We start from the raw sequence: 18,790 nt of genomic DNA on the forward strand, positions 1-18,790 counted from the left end.
TAGATTTTTTAGTCATGACATTAATATTTTATAATAGGGTAAATTTCTAAAATCATGTCATTATACAAAACCTATCATTAAACTTCAAAACATTTAAGTAGGTTTAGGTATACGGTATCATTATAGCTGGAGGCAAAGAAATAGATGAGTATTTATAATTCACATTTATATATAAATTCCCTTCCACTAATGCAAATGAAACACACGTAAGTCAATTTTGTTATCTCTGAGGGTTCATTATATAGTCTGATGCCTGATTTAAGTAATGTTGAAAATATAATACCTTTTGGAGGACTGCTTGTTGGGAACATAACAAATATTAAAATATCCTTAGAATTGCATCATTACTCAGATAACCATTGTTTTCTCTAAATGATGATGTAATATGGTACCATTTTGGGAGGATAGTTTGTGATTATCCCAAGGGAATAAAACGAAGATAAACCTCACGGTTTCTGATTGTCACATGCACCATAAAATTTTATCCAATGTTAGAATCGTTAAAACAGTCATTAAATTCATCACATTTACTGTAAATATTTTCATTGAAATTTTATATTATTTTCTAATAGCTAATTAAATCACATAGATTTTCTTCTATCCAAATTCAATAGTTCCTAGTACAATCCGTCACCTTTATAGCTAGATAACATTGCTTTACTTTTTCTTATTGAATCCTTGTATTGATTATTTAGATTCATGAATTACAAAATGTCATTTATCAGTACAATGTATTGATCTAATTTACCTTCTTTAGGAATATCACATTACATATCAAGCAGAACCTTATTTCACCCATAAGAGGTACAAGAAGTAGTATTAGTATTTACCGATATGGCCAGGATCATTATTCAGAGTTTTCACTGGCTGTTATAAAAATAACATACTACTCATACTTATTTTCATTTTTCTCCCATGATTGTACCATCAACAATGCAATATTTTGAATCAAAATTCTATACAAACATATTCAGTGAATATCTTCTCTGATGCAGGATAAACTTTATACCACCAAGACTAACATCTCCACGCATTGCTTCAAACTTCAACTCCTGGTGTGAAGTGTAGGATAGGAGTTGAGAGATTAGAATGTGTGTATTACTAAACAAGCTAAAACAATAACTAAAATAACTGAAATATTTTCACAGAATTTCACACTTGGAAATATATTGTAGTTGGACTATTTTTTTTTTCAAAATACCCTAGAATGCTGGGTGCTTCACTTTTTATTCACATTATTATTTCTGTCCATTACCCTTTTCTTATCTCCAAAAGTTTAAATCCACTCATCCTGAAGTCTTCTTCACTTGCTACCATGTTCACAAACTCTCCTTTGGTTCACAAAGAGAGTATTCTCTACTCAGTTAAAATTTTGTACAGATGTTCCCATGCCATATAGTCCCTTCTGTCTTGCAAGTAAGGCTTTCCACAGAAAATATAGAATTGCATAATTAGTCTAACATACATTTGATGTATGTGATATGGTACCATTTTGGGAGGATAGTTTGTGATTATCCCAAGGGAAAAAGAAACGAAGATAAACCTCACGGTTTCTGATTGTCACATGAACCATAAAATTTTATCCAATGTTAGAATCGTTAGAAGTCATTAAATTCATCACATTTACTGTAAATATTTTCAATAAAATTTTACATTACTTTTGAATAGCTAATTAAATCACATAGTTTTTCTTATTTATTTCTTAACTCCTCTGTGTTTTTGTTTCTCCATATAAACATCGAATAAAAATGCTTCTTTCTTTTGGAACATATTTTGATATTACAACGCCCTTCTAGACAATCAGAAGTTAACTGAATCATGCTGTCTTGCATTCTGCCTTGTAATCTAAAGCGAAAATTCAATTTAATTAAATTCTAAGGTCATACTGATATCTTGTTTTAAATGGTTTTAATCCTCAACTACTCATGTATTATTTCTACATATCAAATATTACATAGAACTTGATACAATATTTAGTATAAACTTTTCACATATTATGAAAATGATTAGCATCATCATGTACTAGGATTTATAGTACTCTATTTGAGTAACTTCTTTGATTATCACATAGCAAATGGATGGCAAAGTGGCAGAAAAGTGACTGCAAATTTGTTTTTTTACACCAAGTATATTTCTTACTTCCTTTCCTGTTGGAAAGATAGATACATATACATGCAATGGTACTTTAAAATGTTCATGGAAAATTGAATTGAAGGATAAGTTTATTTTTGTGTAATCTTTATGAAATCCATAGACCGCATTTTCATCATATATATTTTACCTAAACTTTTTGAAGACTCTCGTGGATTTCAAACATTTTTTGCACAAAAGTAAACATATTTTAAATCTACTTTCCTTGAATGTTTTGAAGTGTGTGCATGTGTGTGCGTGTACATATTTATTTCATACTGGTTTCAGTTGCTAAATTGAATTGACTATTGTTTAACTGTATATTTTACGATTTTCCAATACTGACTATTTAATTTACTTCCCCCTCTACCTTTCTCTCTCAACACAGATTCTGAATTTTTTTTTCCATTTTTGTTTGCTTTCTTAATATTTTCCCTCTTAATTATTTCTAAATAATAACACATTAGGCAATTTACGTTAGACAAATAATTGTTAAAACATATTTTTTTTTTCAATTTTAAGGCAAATGTAAGCAACTCAAGCATGTCTAGATTATGCCAGAGTACCTTAACATAAATATATTTTTATTCTAACAAAAGAGGGATTCTAAAGAGCAGCATCTCTTCCAATACATGCAAGCTACCATCGGTAAATCCAATTATTTTTCCCCAAAAAAGAAATTCACTCTGTAAATAACTAAGTTGTTTTTCTCCCACCATTGTGAAATTTGGCTATCAGGTGACAACTTTTCAACTGTAGTTCCTACTCTAAAATGACTAAAATCATATGCTAGAATCAGTGAAAAACTGCTGATATGCATGGTTATCAAATATTTACATCTGCTCATTTTAAAACTAATAAACGCTCTCAACTTTGCCATTTACTATTTAGAAACAGCTTGTTCTCTGCGAGATCATGCAAACATCCCACATTGTATAAAGCAACAGGAAAAAGAACAAAGAGAAATTAGAGAGTGAATCTTGTACTCACGGAATGCTCTATAAAATTCTTCAAGAGCCATGTGCTTGTCAGCATTAAAATCATCAAATTTCAGTAGATCATACAAAGTACAATCAGAAGGGTCCTTCCCAAGTTCATCTCGCTTTATCACCTGACAATGAAAACATAGCCAGACCTTTATATCTGCGTCTTAACATTTCTATAATGTAGTTAACTATATGCCATAAGCACATGAAAGTTAATTTTATATTTGAAGCTGGGTAAGGCAATCAATATATGAAAACATGCAGGTTTTCAGTTAATTAATAAGTATTTCTGACCTTTTCAAAGGTGTAAAGTTATAACATTCTTAGAATTTAGCCCAGACTTTCTAACACGGAAGTCTCACATCTGCACCCAACAATTTTGAACATAAAAAGAACATCTGGAGTTTCATTCTTTACTTTGCTCTGTTTATGGTGAGTGAAGGAAACAGGTCCACATGAAAACTGCTTCCTGCATCTCAGTGACCTCTGTCAAAATAAAACAGTGCTCTTTCCCCACAAAAATAGCAAGGCAGCTTGTTCCATCCTTCTTCCTCATATTAGTTGAAAAAAAAATGCAGTTAGAATTTTCCTCTGTGCCTAAACTCTTCAGCAGCTGGAAGTCAAGTCATTTGGGAATGTGCATGACTCCCTTGGTCACAAAAGAGTCATTAAGCAAATGACTGTTTCAGAGAGCCGGATAGAATTAATGCACCGATTGATGATGCAAACCCACCCAAGCGTGTTAAGAAAACCATCAAACTGCTTTTCTACTCTGGACTCAGTCCTATGGACTGAGGCTGTCTCTATTTTATACTCTACTGATTCTAACTATTGTCTGTCACATAACAGAGCTCCCTGAGATTTTTTGGACATTTTTATTCATTGTGGGTGAATGCTTAGTTGTTTTCACAGAGTTGCAATCTTTCATAAATTCTTACACACAGAGTAGGAATTCACGTTGCTTGGAGCTGTGTATCACATGTCTTGTTTTGTTTTAAGGTGGTGCAGTGCGAGAGAAATCAGTCTCTCACAGAAAGACAAACACTGTATATTCTCCCTCATACCCAGGAGCTAAAACTAACAAACAAACCTCAGTCTGATCAGAGTGTTGATTATAGAGAGAAATTAGATGAAAAGATAGGGGAAGCTGAGTGGAATTCATTAATTGTGAAAGATATACTAATGAGAAATGTTAATGGGGAAAATTGATTGCTTCAGAAATTTGAAACTATTCTGAAATAAGATGCTTAAAAGTTGAGGGGAGGGCAAAAAGGAGAGAAACCACTGTCTCTGGCCAATCATTTAACCTTTCCACAGTTAGAAAATGGATATGAAAATTAGCGCACACATACACACACACACACCAGGTGTAAGACTCAACACAGTATTTACTTAAAAGTGATCCATTAAAGATAAGAATACTAATATTTTGGGGGGCCAGTGCTGTGGCACAGTGGGTTAAGCACCGGCATCCCATATGGGCGCCAGTTCGAGTCCTGGCTGCTCCACTTCCTGTCCACCTCTCTCCTATGGCCAAGGAAAGCAGTAGATGGCCCAAGTCCTTGGGCCCCTGCACCCATGTGGGAGACTGGGAAGAAGCTCCTGGCTCCTGGCTTCGTATCCGCACAACTGCAGCCATTTGGGGAGTAAACCATCGGATGCAGGACCTCTCTCTCTCTCTCTCTCTGTATCTCTTCCTCTCCCCTCCTCTCCTCTCTCTGTGTAACTCTGACTCTCAAATAAATAAATCTTTAAAAAAAAGAATACTATTATTTTAAAGACTTATTTATTTTATTTGAAAGCCAGAGTTAGAGAGAGAGACTGAGTAAGTGAGTGAGAGAAAGAGAGAGCAAGTGGGGGAGACAGAGGCCTTCCAACTATTGGTTCACTCCCCAAATGGCCACAATGGCTTGGGCTGGGCCAGGCTGAAGCCAAGATCCAGGAGCTTGAATGGGATTGCCAATGTGCATTGTAGGGACCCAAGACCTTTGGTCCCCTTCCACTGCTTTCCCAGGCACATGTGCAGGGAGCTGGATTGGAAGTAGCCAGGTGGAACTCTAAACAGCATCCAATGAGAGAGATGTGGGAGTCAAAGGTGAAAGCTTACCCTGCTATACCACCATGCCAGCCCCAAGAATAATAATAATAATTGATAGAATGTGTTTCTTCCTCAAATAATTCACTTAAGATGCTGAGACACCAGTTTGTGCATGCTACTGTTCTGTAGTCACAATGGATTACTCTTTCTTTCATTAGAACAGTGTTTCAGATGCCCTCTATTATATCAATGGCAGATTACTACTGTTGTTAGTCTCTAAAGATCGTTAGATGCTCTTAGCTAGACTTTTAGCCTTCTTTGGTAGTTTGATTATGTCTGGCTGTAGATGGACTGTTGAGAGAGCACTGGAGATGGGGCTTAGCAAGTGGGTCTCTAGGGCCTCCAATATCCTTTCCTGCTAGGTCAGCAGTTATTGGCAAGGCCAGCTACAAAGATATTCTGCTAAACAGAGCTTCCATAATATAGTGAGTTCTCTGTTCTTGTGCATAGTATTAAATTTTATTGGTTAAGCTGATATGTGTCACTTCAGAGGAGAAAAAAGCCAGTAGGCTTATTTGGATTAACTGCTCCATATAAATAGATATTGTAGATGGCAAATATTAAGCCCCATACTTTTGCACAGGCCAGCTGGAGGGATTAACAAATTCATGTAAGGGCTGACGCCATCTCTTCTAAAAGCCTAATGGGAAAACAAAATATGGCTTTTGTATTTAGGAAGGAACAGAGCTCTCAGTCATTCTCCATCTGTTATTGGTAAGAGCATGTAAAATGACTTTTCCTGGGGGCTGGAAATGGGAAGCGTGCGGGTGATATTATCTCACTATGTTCTCCTTAAAGATGCACAATGTTGGAATTGTACTGTTTAGGATGCAAGAACAGCAAGGTCTGGTCAGGTATTTTAATACTATTCTTGGTGGCTTTTATTATCATATTTATTTGTAAGCAGAAATGAGGACACAGTTGGGTAAAAACTGCTCTCATTTTCTGTCTAATACATATTTCTATCTTTTTTATTCAAATTAAACTCTTGTATTAGACTAAGAGAACAGATTTCCACCCTTTGCTGATTGAGCACCCTTAATAAGACGTGATTTTGATTTTATCTTGATGTTGATTCAGTCTTGATCACACAACTAACAGGGGCATACTGTTTTAATGAGTATGTACTAGTAAATTCACCGTCCTGGTTACTGATCTACAAGACAGGAAGCCCTACTCTTATCTGCTGGAAAATCTCCACGCACACACAGAGTGACTCATTCTCTCATTCAAGAGTATTTCAAATGCATTTTGCTCGGTTATCCCAGTTTTTGTCAATGAAACAGCTTGTGTGAAATATGATTCTTAGTACCTTAGTAACTATTTTTCCCTTTAGGTTTTCTAGTGGTATGTTTTGGCACAGTATAATATATTTCTAATGAAGGAGGTCCTTTCCAATAGCATTTCTTTCTTTTTTTTAAAAAATGATTTATATATTTATTCTGAGAATCAGAGTTAGAGAGCAAGAGAGAGAGCGATGTTGCATTTGGGGGCTCACTCCCCAAATGGGCTCAAAGGCCAGCACTGGGCCAGGCCAAAGCCAGGAGCCAGGAGCCTCATCCCAGTCTCCCAACCCTTGGGCCATTTTCTGTTGCCTTTCCCAGGCCATTAGCAGGGAGCTGGATCAGAAGTGGAACATCCATGACATGAACTATCACGCATAAGGGATGTTGGCATCACAGGCAGTGGCCCTACCTGCAATACCATAGTTTCGGCTCCTCTTTCATCAATGGCTTCTATGAGATATAATTGATAGACCAAGAAATTGCACATAAAATGGAATTTCACATAGCTTTCAGAAGATGGAGTCAAAAATACACTTATTTTGGTGAAAAACTTCACTGAGGTTCATGCATAGTTTTTTCAAATGTTCATTTTTCACAAACTCTTAGAAGTTTCTGTACATTTACTGCATATAGTTGGATGAGTTTGTTTGACCTTTCAATGGACATGGGAAATTGCTTTAGATAACAATATTCATAGTTTCAGTAGTTGTAAAGTGATGCATATTTCATTTGGGGAGGAGAATATGATCCAGTATATTGGTAGATTTCTTTCCTCAGTACACAATGACACAGCATTTGACATAAAGGACTCAAAATTCCCAGGCCTTGATATCTCTTGTACTTTTTTTCATTTACTATCTGGCAGTGCTTCTAAAAATTTCTCATTTTATGCTTCTCAAGAGGCATGGGGCCAGCACTTTGGCTAATCCTCCGCCTGCGGCACCGGCAATCCAGATTCTAGTCCCGGTCGGGGCTCCAGATTCTGTCCCGGTTGCCCCTCTTCCAGTCCAGCTCTCTGCTGTGGCCCGGGAGTGCAGTGGAGGATGGCCCGGGGAGAAGCACCTGGCTCCTGGCTTCAGATTGGCACATCACGCTGGCTGCAACGCGCTGGCCATAGCGGCCACTTGGGGGGTGAACCAACGGAAAAGGAAGACCTATCTCTCTCTCTCTCTCTCCCTCTCTCACTGTCTAACTCTGCCTGTCAAATAAATAAATAAATTTTAATTTTTTTTTAAAAAAGAGGCACATGTTTCTTCTGGACTAGCAATTCATGACAAGGCCACACTCACACAGATCATTATCATTTAAATATCTTGTGATGATGCCTCAGTCAGGAGACCAGGCACAATTTCATTCCTTGTAAAATAGTGACGGTACTCCCAAAGGTTTGGAGGAACTTTTTTTTTTTTTAAGATTTATTTATTTCTCTTGAAAGGCAGAGTTACAGAGAAGGAGAGGCAAAATCAGAGACATTTTTCCATTCACGAGTCTACTCCCCAAATGGCAGGGATGGCTGGAGCTGGGCCAGGCCAAAACCAGGAACCAGGAGCTTCTTCCAGGTCTCCCACATTGGGGGAGGGGCCTAAGGACTTGGGTCATCTTCCATTGCTTTCCCTGGCACATTAGCAGGAAGCTGGATTGGAATTGCAGCAACAGAAACTGAAATCAGCACCCATATGTGATGCCTGCGCTGCAGGCGGCTGCTTAACTCAAGAAACCACAGCTCTGGCCCGGGGGAACTCTTAAAGACTACAAAAAAATCGGCCAGCGCCAGGGCTTACTAGGCTAACCCTCCGTCTTGCGGCGTCGGCACACCGGGTTCTAGTCCCAGTCGGGGCGCCGGATTCTGTCCCGGTTGCCCCTCTTCCAGTCCAGCTCTCTGCTGTGGCCAGGGAGTGCAGTGGAGGATGGCCCAAGTGCTTGGGCCCTGCACCCCATGGGAGACCAGGAGAAGCACCTGGCTCCTGGCTTCGGATCAGCGCAGTGCACTGGCTGCAGCATGCGGGCCGTGGCGGCCAATGGAGGGTGAACCAACGGCAAAGGAAGACCTTTCTGTCTGTCTCTCTCTCTCACTGTACACTCTGCCTGTCAAAAAAAAAAAAAAAAAAAAAAGACTACAAAAAATTACAAAAAAAATTCACTTCCCTTTACCCTATCAGAGGTCAAGTTATGTGATCATTAGGTTGTTGGGTCACTGTGACGGTGCAGGTGTTCTAAAAATTCATGGAAAATTGAATCAAAATTATAAGTTTATTTTTGTGCAAATAATAACCAAAGAAAATCCATATATGATTAATCTGGATCTCAAATCCTGTTTCACAAAAATAATAAATACTAGCTAAATAGTAATTAAAATTGATTTAATTCCATTTTCCGATAACTTTTTAAAATGCCCTTGAATTTGCAAGCTTCTTGGGTGTTCATACAAAGAACATCCTGGTGGTAAACATTTAGCTTCAGTGAAATGGAGTTTCCCAAGTTGCATAAAGACTGTAATAACTCAGGAATGACTCAGTGTTTTGTTTCCTTCATCTTTTTTTTGTCCCAAATCAAATAATAAAAACAACTTCCCTCCCAAAGTAAACTACTCTTCTTCATTATTCAATCATTCATTTGCACTTTGCACTGTCTGATCTATGTCAGACACAGCAAACAAGATTGACAACATCACTGGAATGTGGAGTTGATATTTTAGTAAAGTTGGAATATATATATATGTATATATATGTCACATAATGATAAGAGATGCAATGATAATTAAAAAAGAGATTGGAAAGAGAGAACACACATGAACTAAGTCTAGAAGTTCTGTCTCTCTGCTTTAGAGGTATTTGAGTGTTAGATTTCTGGGGACATGAAATGATTTAGAAATTTAAGGATTATCATCCTGACCCTCATGAAAGGGATAAAATACATGAGCTTGACTATGATCATGAGGATGAGTCTAGGGGTCTGTGGGGAGAGGACAGAGCTGGTGAGGTTTCCAGTTCTGTATGCTTGTCGTTACTCTCTTAGATGGGGTACAGGAGAGAAACAGAAACTGTGAGATCAGGAGGAAGACATGCACAAGTAAAATGTTGAAGGCACTGGAGCTCTTCCTTCCAAACCGTCATGATCACATCACATCACAGGATCTTGGTAAAGCTAGAGCTCTATCTATCATAAAGTCCATCTGATTCATTTATGAAGTTGAGAGACACAGATATATTCATTTCTTCGGGAAATATGCAGGTAACATCAAAGCCTCAAATAAACACATCCTTGTAGAAACGGACATCTCCAGGTACAAGACTTATGCTTCTCCTACAGATTCAATATGCTTTGGCTCCTCTACTATGTGATCTTGATACCTTCTACACTCCTCCCTTTCCCCTTTCTCCTTTTCCCCCTTCCTCCTTCTCATTTTCTTCCCTCTTCTTATCACGTGTTAAGAACTGTCCTAGAACTGGAGGCAAGTTAGTAAAAAAAAAAAAAAAAAAGTGCCAGTCCTTTCCCTCATGGAGTGGAAATACGAAATCAAAAAATTAAACAAGACAATTACTTATTACCAAAGTGCTATAAAAATAAACAATGCGAAAGCAGAGTAAATGAATAATATGATAAATTTAAAGGTTTAATCATATTTAACTGCTGCAGTACTGCAGGATATATTAAAAGGATTTAAAGTAGATAATTATAGATAATATTAGGTTGCGCTGTGCATATTATGAACAGCACCGAAAAATGTATATCTGATACTAGTTACTGTGCTACTAAGCCACAACTGAAGGTACAGATTTTTAATTGTAGCCCTGAGCTGCACATAAACCAAGTGACAGGCCTTATCTTTCTCTGTTACATGCTAATTACTGCTATCATTATTATCCTGAAATCTTTAGCTCTAGGAAGGAAATTTCCGCTACTACTGGAATCTACCTACGGCACTGACAATGTCATTCTATGTGAAACACCTGCCTTCAGCTGCCTCATTTTGTATATTTGATAGGATTATGAGCTTTTAAATGCGAGGCACATTTATCCATTTCCTCTAAGGGATTATTTGGACAAATTCTTTTGTGCTTTATACTCTTCTATGTTAAACAGGATTAATTACCATGGCTTTCCCTGGAAATCCTCACTTATCGCACTTCTTTCTCCCTACAAGTGCTTACTTATTTGTATTATTTTGTACCCACTGAAGTAGCTTTTTTTCTGAGACAAAACAATTCATATCAATCTTAGAGTAAATAAATATATTGACTGAATCAAAGCCTTTTTAAAACCTTTAAAACTGTAATAGGTTTTATCAACCCAAAATAAAGATTAAGTGTCCATTCTTCTTGAGTTCTAACATTAAAAAAAAACTTGATTCCACAAATGCGGAAAAAACATCATTGCCATGCTAATCCTGTTGACTTGAAAATGTCTACTCTTATATAGCTTTGCTTTTTTATTTAATTTTGGAAATATATTCACATATGATGGTCACTGAGGAAATTACATTTTAAGTCAAATATATTTAATACAATAATCGAAATCCTGTGAGCAAGTAATGCTTTTTATTATTTTAGTAAGGATTTGGCATGTGTGCACATTAAGAAAATATTTCATTGTATGGTATATTTCTAAAGTGAATTAGCTTGTTAAAATCTCAGGATCTAAATGCTAAAAAACGTAAATCAATAAACTCAATGCAGATGCTTTAAACACAGAACCACAAGGGAATGATTTTTCTTACTTAAATCCTGTGGCTGTCATTTTCTCCAATGTGGAAAGACCCGAGCAGCAGATTTCCCAAGCTTTTAGTGCAGTTCACTTCAAGTGCCATTTCTTTGTTGCTAACAACTCAAGGCTGCAAATCTTTTTTTTTTTTTTTTTTTTTTTTTTTTTTTTTTTTTTTTTTGACAGGCAGAGTGGACAGTGAGAGAGAGAGACAGAGAGAAAGGTCTTCCTTTGCCATTGGTTCACCCTCCAATGGCCGCTGCGGCCAGCACATTGTGCTGATCTGAAGCCAGGAGCCAGGTGCTTCTCCTGGTCTCCCATGGGGTGCAGGGCCCAAGCACCTGGGCCATCCTCCACTGCACTCCCAGGCCACAGCAGAGAGCTGGCCTGGAAGAGGGGCAACCGGGACAGAATCTGGTGCCCCAACCGGGACTAGAACCTGGTGTGCCGGTGCCACAAGGCGGAGGATTAGCCTAGTGAGCCATGGCGCCGGCCAAGGCTGCAATTCTATCAAATAAGCCTGTTACGTTTCCTCTCATCTTTCCCTGAGAAACAAATAGATAGAGCTCCCTTTATCCCTGTTATACTGCCCATGCTCTCAGTTTCCCATCCTTCACTGCAGTCTGAAAAAATTAAGTAAGGAGTTCCAGAAATTCCTAAGTTTCAAATTGTGTGTAATTCTGAGTAGCAAAATTCTACCCAGGACACGGATCATCCCTTTTCACAGAGGATCCATGCTTTCTGTGCTGCTGGCACGGTGGTGACACAGGCCGTCTGCTCATGGATCAGGTCGACTGTCGCAGTATAACAGTGCTTTTGTTCAAGCGGCACTTATTTTACTTAATAATGGGCCTAAAGTGAACAGCTACTGAAGATGGAAGTTTTATGGTGGTGCATCGTTATAGTTGTTCTATTTTATGTTCCGCTATTACTCTCATTAAATTAGGAATAAACTTTATCATAGCCACGTATGTATTAGTAGGAAAAAGAACAAGGAAATACAGTGGTTGGTATTATCTTCAGTTTCAGGCATCCTCTGGTGGTCTTGGAACACATCCTCTGCACATAAGGTAGTACTACTCTATGGGACCATCATTTAAGAAATTTTTTAATTTAAGAAATTTAAGAAATGCATTTAAGAAATACATGCCCAGGCCTGGTGCGATGATATGGGTAAAGCTACCATCTACAATTCCAGCATCCAACATGGGCACTGATTTGTATCCTAGCTGCTCCACTTTGGAGCCAACTCCTTGCTAATAGCCTGGGAAAAGCAGCATTCAAGTGCTTTGGCCTCTGCCACCCACAGGGGAGTTACAGATGAAGCTCCTGGCTCCTGGCTCCAGGCTCCAGGCTTTGGCCTTGCCCAGTGATGGCCATGAAGCTACCTGTGAAGGAAGGGGTGGACAGAAGAGCTCTCTCTTTCTCTCTATCTGTAACACTGACTTTCAAAATAAATAAATAAATAAATCTTTTTTTTTTTTTCAAAAAGAATTGCATTTCCATCATTCTCGAAGGGGAAATTTCAACAAATTCCTTTTGGCACAACACCCTTGTTAACCTATGAAATCTGTCTCTCCATGTGTTCTACACATCCCCCAACATGACCCAACTCCCATTTCTCCCCAGACAAAAGCTGTTCTTGTGAAATTCTTTCCATTTGGTTAGGAAACCCTCTTTTGCTTTGAATTTCTTATAAAAATATATGTTTTCGTTATATTGATTTTAGAAAAGTGTAGCTTCTCCTTCATAAAATCATTTGCCCAGTAATTTTAATTGGAAGCTAGTTTTTCTCACATCTCCATCTTAAGTTCAAGGAAGGCTGTAGACAACTGAACAACTCCTAATCAGCATTTTAGGAGTATTTCCTCTCCCAAGTTAAATAGATAGATGCTAGATAGATGATAGATGGATGCCATTCACCTACATGATCCTTTTCTGTTCTTTACCTATAATTAATGAATGGATTTAAGTTCTGGTCTACGATATTTCTGTCCATACTTACTCATATTATTCTCAGTAATTTCAATATGCAACTGAACAACTCACCCAGAAGAGCTCTATCATCCTTTTAGTATAAAAAGAGTATTAGTGCAAAAAGAAAAAGAAAAAAAAAAAGGCTGGCGCCGCGGCTCACTAGGCTAATCCTCCGCCTTGCGGCGCCGGCACACCGGGTTCTAGTCCCGGTCGGGGCGCCGGATTCTGTCCTGGTTGCCCCTCTTCCAGGCCAGCTCTCTGCTGTGGCCAGGGAGTGCAGTGAAGGATGGCCCAGGTGCTTGGGCCCTGCACCCCATGGGAGACCAGGAGAAGCTCTTGGCTCCTGCCATCGGATCAGCACGGTGCGCCGGCCGCAGCGGCCATTGGAGGGTGAACCAATGGCAAAAGGAAAACCTTTCTCTCTGTCTCTCACTGTCCACTCTGCCTGTCAAAAAAATTAAACAAAAAGAAAAAAAAAAAAGAAAAGAGTATTAGTGCTATTTTCCTGGAGGGACCTTTTGGGGGCTTACCAGGAGGAACATCACTTGCCTTAGCTCATTTAATCCAGAAATTCTGACTTCAAGCCATACATATTCAGGTCTGTTTCAGCAATGATTTATGTTTTTAAAACCACAAATCGTGTGTGTGGCTCCGTCACACAGACGTATTTACAACACTTAGAGGAGACACCAGTCTTTCTTGGTTAAGTTTGTGGCCATGATTTCATAAGAGGAAATGTGTTACTTGTTTATTGAGGCTTTTGAAGTGACTATTACTCTCTGAGATTTACTTTGGAAAGTTAAGTCACTTTGGACGATCGTTCTTCAAGGACAATTTTAATTGAAGCTCAAACTTCATAACAGCACTAAAGAGAGTTCTGAATTCTCAGTGTTAGAAAACACAAATTAAGAGAAAGAGGAGACATATCACACTAACAGAGATGAACTTCCGACGTGCATTCAGCTTGGATAGGAGAACTCAAGCAGACATTTTAACCTTTTCAAAAAAGGCTCTTGGGGGCCCAATGATGTAGCGCAGCGGATGAAGCTACCACTTGCAGCACCAGCAACCCATATGGGCTCAGTTTGTCTTAGCTTCTCCAACTCCCATCCACATTCCTGCTAATGTGCTTGGAAAGAACGGAAGATGGCCATGTTCTTGGGCCCCTGCACCAACATGGGAGACCCAAAAGAAGCTCCTGGCTCCTGGCTTCAGACCTGCACAGCTCCGATTCATGCTGCCATTTGGGGAACGAAGCAGTGGATGGAAGATTCTCTCCCCGCCCCCCATTTTTCTCTGTCTTTCAAATGAAATAAATAAATGTTAAAAAAAAGTTTCTTAGAAAAAACAACTTTTGGTTCTCTTTACAGCACAAAATTCATTCAGGGTAGAATGAGGAGGACTGCTCAGAGTTCTACATACTTATTTTTAATACGACGCAGACAGTACAGCATAGATTCAAGAAAAGGTACAAGGTCATACAGTTGTGAATTTGTGAAAAGCATTAACTACTTATTTTCAGCGAAGAGAGAAGAGATATTTAAAAATAATTTTCAATAGCCATTGCAATCATGAAATGTATATTCATATTTTTGAACATGTAAACATTATAGTATCAATTTTACAGTGAAAAAACTGCTTTCCAAATGAAGATAAATTTTTCTGCTTAATTCAATTAATTAGAAAAATAAATGATAGTATAATATTCATTTTGTTAATTTCTGCGGAAGTGTTTATTTACCTATCTCATAACTAGCATGAGCGCTAATAAATTCTAAGAATTCTATCCTGGAGACAAATAAACATCGTCATTCTATAGCCACTGGAATATTGGGCATTTTCCCTGAGTATGTAGTCATTTTGTCTTTACAAATATCATCTTAAATTGAGCTGAAAGTAAACATTACATGTTTTATTTTGAGCTGCTCACACGCATCTGAAATGCCGGGCTAAACACCCTACCCTGAATGTGTTTGGCTTTTTTATTTGTCTCAAAAAGGCGAGGAGGTGCTAGGCATTGTGGTGCAGTGATTTAAGCCACCACTTTGACACTCACATCTCATGTCAGCGCCTGTCTGAGTCCCAGCTGCTCCACTTGCCATCTAGTTTCCTGCTAACATATCTTTGGGAGGTAACAAATGATGGCTAAAGGGCTTGAGTACCTGCCGCTGACAAAAGAGATCTGGATAGAGTTCTGAGCTCCTGGATTGGACCTGGCTCAGTCCTGGCTGTTGTGAGAATTTGGGGAGTGAAATAGCAGATGGAAGATATCTTCTCTCTCTCTCTCTCTCTCTGTCTCTCTGTTTCTCTGTCTCTCTCTACCACTCTGCATTTTAAGTGGACAAAACATAAATAAGGGATTGGCATTGTGGTATAGTGGGTAAAATCACCAGCAATCCATATGGGTGCTGGTTTGAAACCTGGCCACTCCACTTCCAGTTCAGCTCTCTGCTATGGCCTGGGAGCAGTAGAAGACGTCCTAAGTCCTTGGGCCCCTGCACCCTCATGGGAAGCCAGGAAAAACTCCTGGCTCCTGGCTTTGGATGAGCTGAGCTCTGGCCTTTTTGCAGCCATGTGGGAAGTGAACCTGTGGATGGAAGATCTCTCTTTCTGTCTCTCTCTCTGCCTCTCCCTCTCTGTAACCCTGTGTTTCAAATACGTAAGTAAATCTTAAAAAATAAATAAACATTAAAATAAATAAATAATAAAGGGTGATCCTGAAGGACATGTCGATCACTCATCACTAACTGAAGGTTATGTGGTCTTTCTGTCTCCATTATCATCCACTGTATCCCCATGAAAGTGAAATTTGAAAATACAGTTACAGTGAGGAATTGCATCATTTTTCTATGTGCTAGTCAGGTTATTTTAAGGCTCAAAAAAATAGTCTAAATGATAACATACCACATAAAATTTATGTACGAGGGCCTATTATCATTGTTAGTTTATAGACAGGCAAATTGAATCAGAGAGGTTAAATAGCCCGCCAAAGGTTACACAGATAATAAGTAGTAGGGATGTGATTTGAACCATGTTCCATAATCATAATTCTCATTAAAAAGATAATTTTAAAACAGTTCCTTAGGACTCAATTTAGGTCCATTTATTCCATTGCTGTCTAAAACATTACCTTTTGATCTTTTGAAATACATATTTTATCTTAATTTTGATGATCTCTCTACTTCAGTTTTTAACTGCTTTAACTCCTTCAGATCTTCAGTCATCAATGAAAAATGTGCCATGTGTTGTGTGTGAGTTATATTGCCTTTATATTGTTCTTTAAAATTCTAAATTTCACTTTATAATCAATTTGCAGTTTATTATTGCTATTTTGTACAGACAAAAGCATGCTTTAGATGGAAAGATTAAGTGTTTGTTACAGACATTTAGGTTAAACTCATTGGTGAAGAAGTAGACTGAATTGGATATATTTCTTTTTTTTTTTTTTTTAATTTATTTGACAGAGTTAGACAGTGAGAGAGAGAAACAGAGAGAAAGGTCTTCCTTCCTTTGGTTCACCCCCCAAATGGCCGCCACTGCTGGCACACTGCGCTGATCCAAAGCCAGGAGCCAGGTGCTTCCTCCTGGTTTCCCATGCAGGTGCAGGGCCCAAGCACTTGGGCCATCCTCCACTGCCTTCCCAGGCCACAGCAGAGAGCTGGCCTGGAAGAGGGGCAACCGGGACTAGAACCCGGCGACCATATGGGATGTTGTGGCCACAGGCAGAGGATTAACCAAGTGCACCGGCCCCGGGATTTATTTCTATAACTGCTCAGTTCATACTAGCAAACATTGTGTGGTTATGAAAAGCTGTTCAGATCCTATTCTCTTTACATACTGTTTTACAGTATGTCTTTTTTTTCCCCTCCAAACTAGAGAGGGCTCTGATTTACTTGTAAATACACAAAAGAAAATCCAGAATATATTTTTATGTGGAATAAGAATAGATTGCAATTAGGTATTTATGCTGCATTTAAAAACATCAGAATCAATTTATATTCTTTAATTTTACTATTGATTGGCAGTATTGAGTTATTTATTATATTTTTACTAGTACTAATTCATAAATTACTAGTAGATGCCATTAAGATTCTTTCTATATTTACTCTTTTTTTAAAGTTTACTCATTTTGGGGCCAGTCCTGTGGTGCACTGGGTTAATGCCATCACCTGAAGCGCCGGCATCCCACATGGGCACCGGTTCGAGTCCCGGCTGCTCTTCTTCCGATCCAGCTCTCTGCTATGGCCTGGGAAAGCAGTAGAAGATGGCCCAAGTCCTTGGGCCCCTGCACCCATGTGGAGGCCTGGAAGCTTCTGGCTCCTGGCTTTATTGGCACAGCTCCAGCTGTTGCAGCCAACTGGGGAGTGAACCATTGGATGGAAGACCTCTCTCTCTCTCTCTCTCTCTCTCTGTCTCTGCCTCTCCTCTCTCTGTGTAACTCTTTCAAAAAATTAATAAACCTTTAAAAATAATAAAGTTCACTTATCTTTATTTTTTAAAGGCAGAATGACACAGAGAAAGAGAGGAAGAGACAGAGACCAGAGAAAGAGGCAGAATAGACAGACACAGAGAGAGATCTGCTAGCTCACTCCCTTAATATCTACAAGAACTGGGGTGGGGCCAGGCAAACCCACTGCCAGGAACTCCATGGGAGTCCCCACCATGTGTGGGGAAGGAAGCCAAGTACGTCATCCATTATCCACTGCCTCTCAAGAATGCACGTTAGTAGGAAGCTGTATCAGAAGTAAAAGCAGGGCACCAGGCACTCTGATATGGGTACTGTCACCCCAGGATTCAGATTATCCCATGACACCAAGATGTCCACCTGCTCTTCCAAGTTAAGTCATTTTTAACATTTATATTATGATATTATATACCTTCAAGTAAATGAATAAAATAATAAGTATTAATGGTTAGAATACTTGACCTATAGGTTCTTAACAGCATCTGTAACCTAAAAACATGAATGTTAAAAACAGTACTTGTGCTAAAATAATTTTAAAAGTCTGAAGTTTTTTATAGTTTATCTATAAAGATCTACCTTTTTTTTTTTTGACAGGCAGAGTGGACAGTGAGAGAGAGAGACAGAGAGAAAGGTCTTCCTTTTCCTTTGGTTCACCACCCAAATTGCCGCTGCGCACCGCGCCAATCTGAACTCAGGAACCAGGTGCTTCTCCTGGTCTCCCATGGGGTGCAGGGCCCAAGCACTTGGGCCATCCTCCACTGCCTTCCCTGGCCACAGCAGAGTGCTGGCCTGGAAGAGGAGCAACCAGGACTGCATCCAGCGCCGCAACCGGGACTAGAACCTGGGGTGCCGGCACCGCAGGCAGAGGATTAGCCTAGTGAGCAGCGGCGCCGGCCAAGACCTACTTTTAAATGTAGCTGATTCCGGCTAGAAGAGATAGTGACATTTCTTCTTCTAAAGGAATGAGCCACTTGTATGATGTGGGATACATGCAGAAGACCATCATAAAGAGCCAATGGACATTATAAGGAAAACAAACACTTTACAACTCAATATTTTATATACAGGAATAAATTGATAATCTGCATATCATTGTCTAAAAGTGGCACTGATTGTCTAATTAATAATTTTCTGAACCAGAAAACAT

General features: G+C 38.9%; 1 protein-coding gene across 5 annotated transcripts in view; it reads right to left on the reverse strand.

Moving 5' to 3' along the window:
• The window catches only part of FSTL5 (follistatin like 5), an 845,021-nt gene that overhangs the window by 404,145 nt on the left and 422,086 nt on the right, over positions 1-18,790 (reverse strand). For all 5 annotated transcript variants that reach the window (XM_051831719.3, XM_051831717.3, XM_051831718.3 and 2 more), the window contains exon 6: positions 3,121-3,241. In XM_051831719.3, the coding sequence (XP_051687679.3) occupies positions 3,121-3,241 (121 nt within the window). The remainder of the gene's footprint in view (positions 1-3,120; positions 3,242-18,790) is intronic.

Source organism: Oryctolagus cuniculus, chromosome 8 (genome assembly GCF_051225735.1).
Source record: "Oryctolagus cuniculus isolate XC-2025 breed Fujian yellow rabbit chromosome 8, ASM5122573v1, whole genome shotgun sequence".
Classification (NCBI taxonomy): domain Eukaryota; kingdom Metazoa; phylum Chordata; class Mammalia; order Lagomorpha; family Leporidae; genus Oryctolagus; species Oryctolagus cuniculus.